The sequence below is a fragment of the Bombina bombina genome, chromosome 4 (assembly GCF_027579735.1).
Source record: "Bombina bombina isolate aBomBom1 chromosome 4, aBomBom1.pri, whole genome shotgun sequence".
NCBI lineage: Eukaryota > Metazoa > Chordata > Amphibia > Anura > Bombinatoridae > Bombina > Bombina bombina.
In genome coordinates, this window is record NC_069502.1 from 38194358 (window position 1) to 38207803 (window position 13446).

The 13446-nt window shown below is 35.9% G+C and overlaps 1 protein-coding gene across 2 annotated transcripts in view; it reads right to left on the minus strand.

Moving 5' to 3' along the window:
• Positions 1-13446, minus strand: part of LOC128655877 (DNA (cytosine-5)-methyltransferase 3A) — an 877286-nt gene that overhangs the window by 45319 nt on the left and 818521 nt on the right. For both annotated transcript variants that reach the window (XM_053709465.1, XM_053709464.1), the window contains exons 19-21: positions 9794-9942; positions 7114-7199; positions 732-801 (exon numbers count right to left, since the gene is read on the minus strand). In XM_053709465.1, coding sequence (XP_053565440.1) covers positions 732-801; positions 7114-7199; positions 9794-9942 — 305 coding nt within the window. The remainder of the gene's footprint in view (positions 1-731; positions 802-7113; positions 7200-9793; positions 9943-13446) is intronic.

Genomic DNA, 13446 nt, shown 5'->3' on the forward strand with positions numbered 1-13446 from the left:
CTATATTCAGTAAATACATATATACACAGACCTATATTCAGTAAATACATATATACACAGACCTATATTCAGTAAATACATATACACACAGACCTATATTCAGTAAATACATATACACACAGACCTATATTCAGTAAATACATATACACACAGACCTATATTCAGTAAATACATATATACACAGACCTATATTCAGTAAATACATATATACACAGACCTATATTCAGTAAATACATATATACACAGACCTATATTCAGTAAATACATATATACACAGACCTATATTCAGTAAATACATATACACACATACCTATATTCAGTAAATACATATATACACAGACCTATATTCAGTAAATACATATATACACAGACCTATATTCAGTAAATACATATATACACAGACCTATATTCAGTAAATACATATACACACAGACCTATATTCAGTAAATACATACATACACAGACCTATATTCAGTAAATACATATATACACAGACCTATATTCAGTAAATACATATATACACAGACCTATATTCAGTAAATACATATATACACAGACCTATATTCAGTAAATACATACATACACAGACCTATATTCAGTAAATACATATATACACAGACCTATATTCAGTAAATACATATACACACAGACCTATATTCAGTAAATACATATACACACAGACCTATATTCAGTAAATACATATACACACAGACCTATATGCTGTACCTCACCTTAGCTAACCTGCCGTGTTCCAGACAGTCTTGTAATTCCAGCCTATCATTTACTGTAGATGCCAATGGCCTGAAGAGACATGAAATGACAAAGGTATGAGCTAGACCTCAGTAGTATAGCAGCCGAGAGATAAAACAGGCAAACCCCTACAAGGGACTTTAATATAAATGTTTATTTATGCATAATAAAACTACTTATTGGTTGAAAGTAAATGCATTTGCTCAAGCGCAATTGAATTTAACAGGTGTCAGGATAGCGCTACTTCCGAGCTCTGGTTAACTGTTACGCTTGACTAAAAAGTTGCACAAAGCACATATTGCATAATTTTTTTATAAGGGCTCAAATATATGAGGTTTCAGGTGAAAGAAAAAAAAGGCAGGCAAGGGGCTAAATATGTATGTATATATGTATGTTTATGTGTGTACATGTGTATTTATATGTGTATATATGTATGTTTATGTGTGTACATGTGTATTTATATGTGTATATATGTATGTTTATGTGTGTACATGTGTATTTATATGTGTATATATGTATGTTTATGTGTGTACATGTGTATTTATATGTGTGTACATGTGTATTTATATGTGTATATATGTATGTTTATGTGTGTACATGTGTATTTATATGTGTATATATGTATGTATATATGTATGTTTATGTGTGTACATGTGTATTTATATGTGTATATATGTATGTTTATGTGTGCACATGTGTATTTATATGTGTATATATGTATGTATATATGTATGTTTATGTGTGTACATGTGTATTTATATGTGTATATATGTATGATTATGTGTGTACATGTGTATTTATATGTGTATGTATGTATGTTTATGTGTGTACATGTGTATTTATATGTGTATGTATGTATGTTTATGTGTGTACATGTGTATTTATATGTGTATGTATGTATGTTTATGTGTGTACATGTGTATTTATATGTGTATATATGTATGTTTATGTGTGTACATGTGTATTTATATGTGTATATATGTATGTTTATGTGTGTACATGTGTATTTATATGTGTATATATGTATGTTTATGTGTGTACATGTGTATTTATATGTGTATATATGTATGTTTATGTGTGTACATGTGTATTTATATGTGTATATATGTATGTTTATGTGTGTACATGTGTATTTATATGTGTATATATGTATGTTTATGTGTGTACATGTGTATTTATATGTGTATATATGTATGTTTATGTGTGCACATGTGTATTTATATGTGTATATATGTATGTTTATGTGTGCACATGTGTATTTATATGTGTATATATGTATGTTTATGTGTGCACATGTGTATTTATATGTGTATATATGTATGTTTATGTGTGCACATGTGTATTTATATGTGTATATATGTATGTATATATGTATGTTTATGTGTGTACATGTGTATTTATATGTGTATATATGTATGATTATGTGTGTACATGTGTATTTATATGTGTATGTATGTATGTTTATGTGTGTACATGTGTATTTATATGTGTATGTATGTATGTTTATGTGTGTACATGTGTATTTATATGTGTATGTATGTATGTTTATGTGTGTACATGTGTATTTATATGTGTATATATGTATGTTTATGTGTGTACATGTGTATTTATATGTGTATATATGTATGTTTATGTGTGTACATGTGTATTTATATGTGTATATATGTATGTTTATGTGTGTACATGTGTATTTATATGTGTATATATGTATGTTTATGTGTGTACATGTGTATTTATATGTGTATATATGTATGTTTATGTGTGTACATGTGTATTTATATGTGTATATATGTATGTTTATGTGTGTACATGTGTATTTATATGTGTATATATGTATGTTTATGTGTGTACATGTGTATTTATATGTGTATATATGTATGTTTATGTGTGCACATGTGTATTTATATGTGTATATATGTATGTTTATGTGTGCACATGTGTATTTATATGTGTATATATGTATGTTTATGTGTGCACATGTGTATTTATATGTGTATATATGTATGTTTATGTGTGCACATGTGTATTTATATGTGTATATATGTATGTTTATGTGTGCACATGTGTATTTATATGTGTATATATGTATGTTTATGTGTGCACATGTGTATATATGTATGTTTATGTGTGCACATGTGTATTTATATTTGTATATATGTATGTTTATGTGTGCACACGTGTATTTATATGTGTATATATGTATGTTTATGTGTGCACACGTGTATTTATATGTGTATATATGTATGTTTATGTGTGCACACGTGTATTTATATGTGTATATATGTATGTTTATGTGTGCACACGTGTATTTATATGTGTATATATGTATGTTTATGTGTGTACACGTGTATTTATATGTGTATGTATGTATGTTTATGTGTGTACACGTGTATTTATATGTGTATGTATGTATGTTTATGTGTGTACACGTGTATTTATATGTGTATGTATGTATGTTTATGTGTGTACACGTGTATTTATATGTGTATATATGTATGTTTATGTGTGTACATGTGTATTTATATGTGTATATATGTATGTATATATGTATGTTTATGTGTGTACATGTGTATTTATATGTGTATATATGTATGTTTATGTGTGTACATGTGTATTTATATGTGTATATATGTATGTTTATGTGTGCACATGTGTATTTATATGTGTATATATGTATGTTTATGTGTGTACATGTGTATTTATATGTGTATATATGTATGTTTATGTGTGTACATGTGTATTTATATGTGTATATATGTATGTTTATGTGTGTACATGTGTATTTATATGTGTATATATGTATGTTTATGTGTGTACACGTGTATTTATATGTGTATATATGTATGTTTATGTGTGTACACGTGTATTTATATGTGTATGTATGTATGTTTATGTGTGTACATGTGTATTTATATGTGTATATATGTATGTTTATGTGTGTACACGTGTATTTATATGTGTATATATGTATGTTTATGTGTGTACATGTGTATTTATATGTGTATATATGTATGTTTATGTGTGTACATGTGTATTTATATGTGTATATATGTATGTTTATGTGTGCACATGTGTATTTATATGTGTATATATGTATGTTTATGTGTGTACATGTGTATTTATATGTGTATATATGTATGTTTATGTGTGTACATGTGTATTTATATGTGTATATATGTATGTTTATGTGTGTACATGTGTATTTATATGTGTATATATGTATGTTTATGTGTGTACACGTGTATTTATATGTGTATGTATGTATGTTTATGTGTGTACATGTGTATTTATATGTGTATATATGTATGTTTATGTGTGTACACGTGTATTTATATGTGTATATATGTATGTTTATGTGTGTACATGTGTATTTATATGTGTATATATGTATGTTTATGTGTGTACACGTGTATTTATATGTGTATATATGTATGTTTATGTGTGTACACGTGTATTTATGTGTATGTATGTATGTTTATGTGTGTACATGTGTATTTATATGTGTATATATGTATGTTTATGTGTGTACACGTGTATTTATATGTGTATGTATGTATGTTTATGTGTGTACACGTGTATTTATATGTGTATATATGTATGTTTATGTGTGTACATGTGTATTTATATGTGTATATATGTATGTTTATGTGTGTACATGTGTATTTATATGTGTATGTATGTATGTTTATGTGTGTACACGTGTATTTATATGTGTATGTATGTATGTTTATGTGTGTACACGTGTATTTATATGTGTATGTATGCATGTTTATGTGTGTACATGTGTATTTATATGTGTATATATGTATGTTTATGTGTGTACATGTGTATTTATATGTGTATATATGTATGTTTATGTGTGTACACGTGTATTTATATGTGTATGTATGTATATATGTATGTTTATGTGTGCACATGTGTATTTATATGTGTATATATGTATGTTTATGTGTGTACATGTGTATTTATATGTGTTTATATGTGTATATATGTATGTTTATGTGTGTACATGTATATTTATATGTGTATATATGTATGTTTATGTGTGTACATGTGTATTTATATGTGTATATATGTATGTTTATGTGTGTACATGTGTATTTATATGTGTATATATGTATGTTTATGTGTGTACATGTGTATTTATATGTGTATATATGTATGTTTATGTGTGTACATGTGTATTTATATGTGTATATATGTATGTTTATGTGTGCACATGTGTATTTATATGTGTATATATGTATGTATATATGTATTTTTATGTGTGTACATGTGTATTTATATGTGTATATATGTATTTACAGACATATACACACATATAAATACATATGTAGGCATATATATCAGTGCATAAGAGCCCTTAGTAGTTGAACACATGTAAAAACATATGTATACAATATTCATTTTTACTATGTATTTCAGTGTATTTTTAAATAGATATTCATATATATATAGATAGTCTTTATAGCATGGCCTAGTACTCACGGTAACCTTTGAACCACCGGGGTGCACATCAAAGAGATCCTGCATAATTCACAGATCCAACATATCGCAAAAAGGAAGGCACTCGCCGGGTTTAATAAGGATAAAGTTTTATTCCTTATGAAGAAACGTTTCAGAGTTTTACCTCCGTTTTCAAACTGACAACAAGAATCAATGCTATACACAGCCTTAAATACCACTAGGTGATTAAGGTGAAGGGGTATTTAAGGCTGTGTATAGCATTGATTCTTGTTGTCAGTTTGAAAACGGAGGTAAAACTCTGAAACGTTTCTTCATAAGGAATAAAACTTTATCCTTATTAAACCCGGCGAGTGCCTTCCTTTTTGTGACATATATATATATATATATATATATATATATATATATATATATATATATATATAGTAGCTGTTGCCTGTGGCTTCGTTTGCATGGATTTTGTGATTTGTAAAAAAATAGAAAAAAACGCCACCACTTGCAACGACGTGTGCCCGTTCGGGTTGCACACTCGCTGACATTAACTTAATTCGTTTTCGTTAATTCTCTGTGTTTCTCGTACATGTGCACCAATCAGCTACGCTGTGGGCGAGGCGTCCATCCGGCACATAAAAAATATGTTATTATTCTCATTTTTGCAATTACTTTAATATTAAATTGTAATTATATATTAGGGGGCCTATCTATCAAGCTCTGAATGGAGCTTGACGCCCCGTGTTTCTGGCGAGTCTGCAGGCTCGCCAGAAACAGCAGTTATGAAGCAGCGGTCTAAAGACCGCTGCTCCATAACCCTGTCCGCCTGCTCTGAGCAGGCGGACAGATATCGCAGGAATTCAACCCGATCGAGTACGATCGGGTTGATTGACACCTCCCTGCTGGCGGCCACGAGTCTGCAGGGGGCGGTGTTGCACCAGCAGCTCTTGCAATGCTGAATACGGAGATAAATAGGCCTCTAGGATTCAACTGTCAGATATGAAAAAAAGTGTTCATTTTTTTAGTGATATCCATATCTTGAGAACTTCTTGACGTTAAGAGCATGTAAATTTACTTTATAATGAAGATTTTAAATGATAATTTTTACTTTTCTAACATCTTTGGTTTTTGAGATATAGGTATCCTCATAAATCACACACCCCCTTAAGTGGATTTTCGGGAAATGGTAAAACACGTGTTTATTTATTCTTAAAGGAGAAAATATATACCAAGTTTCACATCTGTAACATCTTCGATTTTTGAGATATAGGTATGCTCATAAAAAAAAAATCACCCCACTTTTTCACCCCCTTAGGGACGTAATTTCCAAAAAACCTTCCTTAGTGGGTGTCTACGTCCTAGGTTAAAAGCTTTGAGCTGGGTGTTGATGACTATAGGTATATATTTTACCCCAAAACATTAGATATATATAGAAATATGTATTCATGAAAAATAGAACATATTCTGCAATGTGAAGAACATTGGAATGTGAAATATTAATATTCCATGTCAGGTTACTGCACTTAAGAAAACATGATTTGGTTTGCGTGAATTGTTGGGTGTTTTCCCCCCACATTTTCACACTCTATTGAAGTGGGGGAATACGTCTTTGACTTTCAACTTGTAGTACTTGAATTAGCTTGCGAGCGATAAAAAGATCCACTCGTAATCTACCCAAAATGTGTAGATGTTGTTGCATTTGTTTATGTTTGATAGGGACAGCTATAGGGTTAAAAAAACTAATAGTTAAACTATTTATGTTAAGCTTAATACCCTGCCACTTGTGTACAAACATTTAGTTTAATGTCCCATTAGTGTAACACATGTGATATGTGGGATCATATCTCCATTTACTGTAAACCTCACTACCAGACAATCTCCAGCAACTCCCCCCATGCTCTCACCAACCTGTTCATACCGGGAAGGTTACCCCAGAAATAACGTGCTCTGTGTGCGGCTGACACCTCTCTAGCATCGATCATCACAGGGTTTGACTGCAAAGGAAAAACATAAACTGCTATAAAACAGACTTTATGATAATGTTGGATTATGTTTGTAATTGGTGTCTGTTGCTTTAGAGACTTTTCAGACATTTGTTTTATACAGTAGTTTTTTTTTTTACTTTAACTACACTCAACTATCACCATCAAACTGATCAGCATTAACTGACAGTACTTATCAGCCAATGAGCTTTGTCAGGAAGTACCTATCAACCAATAAGAATTAGCAGAAAGTACTCATCAGACTAGGCGCTAGTACCAAATCAAATCCATTATCCGATTGGTTGTGCATCCGGTGATCTCACGGAGACACAGACCAATCAGATCATGCAATAACAGTCAAGGGCACGCTCCAGCAAGTTCTGTTCTAATCAGAGCCTTGGGCGCCGATTTGTACCTATCAACCAATAAGCATTAGCAGGAAGTACTTATCAGTCAATGAGCTTTGTCAGGAAGTACCTTATCAATCAATAACCATTAGCAGAAAGTACTTATCAGTTAATGAGCTTTGTCAGGAAGTACCTATCAACCAATAATCTAGGGCTGCAACAACTAATCGACTAAATCGATAATGCAAATCGTTGTCAACAATTTTCATTATCAATTAGTTGTTCAATCGATTAGTTGGGCTGCTTGCACGCAGCCACACTAGAGAAGGCATGTCTATTTTCAGAGCGGTAAAGAAAAGAGATCAGAGAAGACGTGTTGTGGATCAGAGAAGACGTGTGGGAAGAGAAAAGTGTAGTGTCAGTGTGACAGTGCGATAGACTTCTGAGTCCTGACTTCTTCTATTTGCTGCAAGGTGGGTAATAGTACTAACTTCTCTGTTTGATTTAACAACACTCCTTCCAAATTTAGCACAGGGGTGTTAGGAGATGCGGGCACTGGGTCGCATGGAAGGGGAGGGGCTAAGGTCAGGATCAAGTTAGTAACTTGCTGGGAGCCAAGGGGATTAACATAAACTCTGGTGGTCTCACTGTTTGATTTAACAACACTCCTTCCTGTGACTGCTTCTAAACTGTTAGGAATTTAGCACAGGGGTGTGAGGAGATCGCAGGGCAGCGGGTTGCATGGAAGAGGAGGGGCTAAGGTCTGGATCAAGTTAGAAACTTGCTGGGAGCCAAGGGGATTAATATAAACTCTGGTGGTCTCACTGTTTTTTTTTTTTTACAACACTCCTTCCTGTGACTGCTTCTAAACTGTTGGGAATTATTCCTAACAAAAGCAGTGACAGGAAGGAGTGTTCCTAAATCAAACAGTGAGACTCAGACCACCAGAGTTTATGTTAATCCCCTTGGCTCCCATCAAGTTACTAACTTGATCCTGACCTTAGCCCCTCCCCTTCTATACGACCCAGTGCCCGAATCTCCTAACACCCCTGTGCTAAATTCCTATAAGTTACAGAAGCACTCACAGCACAGCGGTTGATCTTTTCTTTTAATATAAAAGCTGAATCCCATCCAATTAAATCCCTCCCACCCAGCAGTCATGATGATTAATAAACAGTACACTGAATGGTATATTGTTGAGTGTTTTTTGTTGTTTTTTATAGGTTTTTTTTAAACCGATTAATCGAAAAAATAATCGACCAACTAATCGATTATGAAAATAATCGTTAGTTGCAGCCCTACAATAATCATTAGCAGAAAGTACTTATCAGCCAATGAGCTTTGTCAGGAAGTATCAACCAATAAGCATTAGCAGAAAGTACTTATCAGCCAATGAGCTTTGTCAGGAAGTACCTATCAACCAATAAGCATTAGCAGAGAGTACTTATCAGTTAAAGAGTTTTTTTTTCAGGAAGTACCTATCAACCAATAAGCATTAGCAGAAAGTTCTGTTCTAATCAGAGCCTCGGGCGCCGCAACTACCTCTGGGAACCTAACCATGGGTCCCACCCCCTACAGCCTGCTTTTAAAGGTTCTTGGACAGACCTGACTGTTATCTGACTGATATTTGTCTGTCAGATTATTATTTGTCGCACACGCATTCTGCCTGAGAACCTTTAAAAGCACGTTGTGGGGGGGGTGGGACCCATGTTTAGGTTCCCAGAGGCGGTTGCGGCGCCCGAGGCTCTGATTAGAACAGAACTTGCAGCTGTTAGTGCATAATCTGGTTGATCTGTGTCTCTGTGAAGTCAACGGATGCACAACCAATCGGATAATGGATTAAATTTGTCGCTAGCGCCTCGTCTTAGCAGCCAATGAGCTTTGTCAGGAAGTAGATATCAACCAATTAGCATCAGCAGAAAGTACGTATCAGCCAATGAGCTCTGTCAGGAAGTAACTATCAACCAATAAGCATTAGCAGATAGTTCTAATGAACCTTGGCAGGAAGTACACGTATCATAAAACTGTATATGTTTCAAGTTAAATTTAAACATTGACATTCTTTACCTAACATTTTTCAGGAAAAAAAAAGACCCAATCATGTTTAAATACTCTATCGTATACATAATTGTAATAAATTGAGCAAGGTGTCTCTTTACATTTATAAACAAGGAATGTAAATTATAGGAGCTGTGTGAGGCCATCACTGATGTTTCTGATTTAAGAAATTGTTTTGTATACGGCCATGAAGCCACTTACCTCAAGAAAACGTGAGATATCCCTCTTGTCACTAACTCCCATAGCCACCACATTCTCAAACAGCCAGAAGAACGGCCGGTCCTCTCCTTCCTTAGGTCGTGCTTCATGAAGCAGACGGTAAAACTCGAAAAAAAGACGCCCGGTGCCCTCTATGGATGGAGAAGCACTGTCACTTTATGCAAAGGACAACATGTAACACGAAAGCTACAACAGTGAGTCAGGACAATCAGTTTTCTTTCTAATGACACAGTGAGTCCACGAATCATCAGTAATTACTGTTGGGAATATCACTCCTGGCCAGCAGGAGGAGGCAAAGAGCACCACAGCAAAGCTGTTAAGTATCACTTCCCTTCCCACAAACCCCAGTCATTCTCTTTGACTGTGTTGCAAAGAGGTGGTAAAGTTTTCGGTGTCTGATAGAAGTTCTACAATCAAGTTTTTATTATTTTAAAAGCAGAGTAGGTTTGCTCTGATCTTTCTGGGGTCTAGCCTGGTCCACGTCAGTCTCTTCAGTAGGGCAGTGGTGGCTTTTAAGCAATTGGGAACTTGTGAGGTACAATCCTCACTGCGATTTCTCAATCATCTTTGCTGCCCTAACCTGAAAGCAAGTTTACTCAGTTCTTTCGTTTTTCACAGGTCCATGTGAGGAGAATCAACCTCTCAAAACTGGTGAGCTGTCTTGCTGCCGAACAAACTGATTTCAGGTAAGTGCCAGGTTTATTTTTTTTCTTTCAAATGATGGCACTTGAGCAACTAGCTTAATTTTAAATATAAAGAGGACATTTTATTGTAATCATATTAATGGTTAACAATGGCAGTTTGCAGGCACTGTGGGACTATGTGTATACGTTTATTGGTGTCTCAGATTGTGTTCCTAGCTCCGGTTGTGATCCAGGCTGGATTTGTGTGTTATGTGTGACAATTTTTCTTCCAACTGCCAGGACGGACCCAGATTAGAGTTAGGGGCGGGTCTTTCCAGATGCGGCAGTTGTTTGGCACGCTTTAATTTCTCTCTGAGGAGAATGTTTCAGTGCTGTCAGTTCCGGTTTGTGGCGTAGTTGTCGGCTGCTCCGCTATCGTCGGGCGCAGACGACGGATCGCAGGTCTGGAGTTCAGTCGGTTCATTTAGTAAAAACCGTTGAGTGGCGAAAGAGTTTCCAGGCAGAAGGACAGGTAGACACCTCAGTAAAGTTGCTGAGGTGTACAGGGTTGCCTTGGGATTTCGCAGTATATCTGCTCTATTTTTAAATTTAATATTCAAAAGCACAGTAACATTTTATATTCAGTTTAAAAAAAATAATTCCCTTTGGGGTTTTGTTTTTGTTACAAGATGGACCAAGAAGCCTTGCAGATTGTTGCATGCAAGTTATGTTTTGATTCCCAGGTGGAACCACCAGTACCTTTTTGTTCTTCTTGTATTGAGAGAACTTTGTGTATATAGAGATAGACTTTTTGAACATGATCCACCCTTAGATAAGGCGGAAGCTGTTCAGGGGTCTCCTGTACCAGATATGCTGCAACTGTCCCCCCAAGCGTCCCAATCTTTTTCAACACATGCAGTGCCCTGCGTTTCCTCTCAAAATCCGATTTTCTTTTGCTAACATTGCTACTCAGGTATCTTCTGCGGTATCTGAGGCGCTGTTGGCTTTTCCCATGCTTCAAGGAAAGCGGAAGAGGAAGTTTAAGGAATCAGCGAGTAAGGTTTCTGATCAGGTTGTGGATAGCCAAGTTTCCCTTGCTCAAAAATCTGAGGAGGACACTGGCATCTGAGGGTGAAATCTCAGATTCTGACAGTATAATTCCTGCTTCTGATGCTGAAGTTGTATCCTTCAGATTTAAGCTAGAACACCTCCACTGTTACTTAAGGAGGTTTTAGCTACCTCGGATGACTCCAATACGACTATCGTAGTCAATCCTAAGAAGTCTAGTAAACTAAACAAGTACTTTGATGTTCCCATCTGCGGTGGAGGTATTCCCTGTACCCGGCCGTGCTACAGAGATTATTGTACGGGAGTGGTGAAACCTGGAATTCCTTTTTCTCCATCCCCAATTTTCAAAAAAATATTTCCAATAGCTGACTTTATTAAGGAGTCTTGGCAAACAGTCCCCAAGGTGGAAGGGGCGATTTCCACCTTGGCTAAGACAAACACTATTCCCATAAAGGATTGCTGTTCCTTTAAGGATCCTATGGATAAGAAGTTGGAGGCATTGCTAAAGAAAATGTATGTTCACCAGGGTCTACAATGGCAGCCTGCGGTGTGCATTGCCACTGTCACCAGCGCGGCAGCTTACTGGTTTAATGCTTTGTCTGATTCTATTTAGACAGATACGCCTCTTGAGGAGATCCAAGATGGGATTAGGGCTCTTAAGTTGGCCAATTCCTTTATCACGGATGCTTCCTTACATATCATTAAGTTGGGAGCAAAAATATCTGGTTTTGCTGTAATAGCTCGCAGAGCTTTATGGTTGAAATCCTGGTCTGCGGATGTTTCATCTAAGTCCAAACTTTTGGCAATGACCTTCAAGGGTAAGACCTTGTTTGGGCCGGGCTTGGCTGAAATTATTTCTGATATTACAGGAGGGAAAGGACATTTCCTCCCACAGGATAAGAGAAATAAACAGAAAGGGAGTCAGACTAATTTAAACTCCTTTAGAAACTTTAGATGTAAGCCTTACCCCCCCCCCCCCCCAAGCAGGAACAGTCCAAGTCTTCCTGGAAGCCCAATCAGTCTTGGAACAAGGGGAAGCAATCTAAGAAGCCTGCAAATTATTCAAAGTCAGCATGAAGGGCCTGCCCCCAATCCGGGAGCGGATCTTGTAGGGAACAGACTTTCTCATTTCGCTCAAGCCTGGGTTCGGGATGTTCTGGATCCCTGGGCGGAGGACATCGTGTCCCAGGGATACAAACTAGAATTCAAGACTTTTCCTCCCAGGAGCAGGTTCCTCCTCTCAAGATTATCTGTAGACCAGATAACAAGAGAGGCGTTCTTACATTGTGTTCGGGATCTTTTCGCCCTGGGAGTGATAGTTCTAGTTCCAAAGCAGAAACAGGGTCTGGGATTCTACTCCAATCTGTTCGTGGTTCCCAAAAAAGAGGGAACTTTCAGACAGATTTTAGACCTCAAAAGTCTTAACAAATTTCTCAGCGTACCGTCCTTAAAGATGGAAACTATTCGTTCCATTCTTCCCTCGGTTCAAGAGGGTCAGTTCATGACAACAATAGACCTAAAGGATGCGTACCTTCATGTTCCCATCCACAGGGATCATCACATGTTTCTGAGGTTCGCCTTTTTAGACAGGCACTTCCAATTTGTGGCTCTTTCATTTGGCCTTGCCACAGCTCCCAGAATTTTTGCAAAGGTCCTGGGAGCTCTTTTGGCGGTGCTCCGGTCTCGGGGCGTTGCGGTGGTGCCATATCTGGTTGACATTCTAGTTCAGGCGCTGTCTTTTCAACAAGCAAACTCTCATACAGAGATCTTGTTGTCTTTTCTTCGCTCCCACGGATGGAAGGTGAATTTGGAAAAAAGTTCCTTGGTTCCAGCTACTAGGGTAGTGTTATTGGGGACCATAATAGACTCCCTATCTATGAAAATATTTCTGACAGAGGTCAGAAAAACAAAGATCTTCGAATCAGTCCTCTCCTCGGCCGTCAG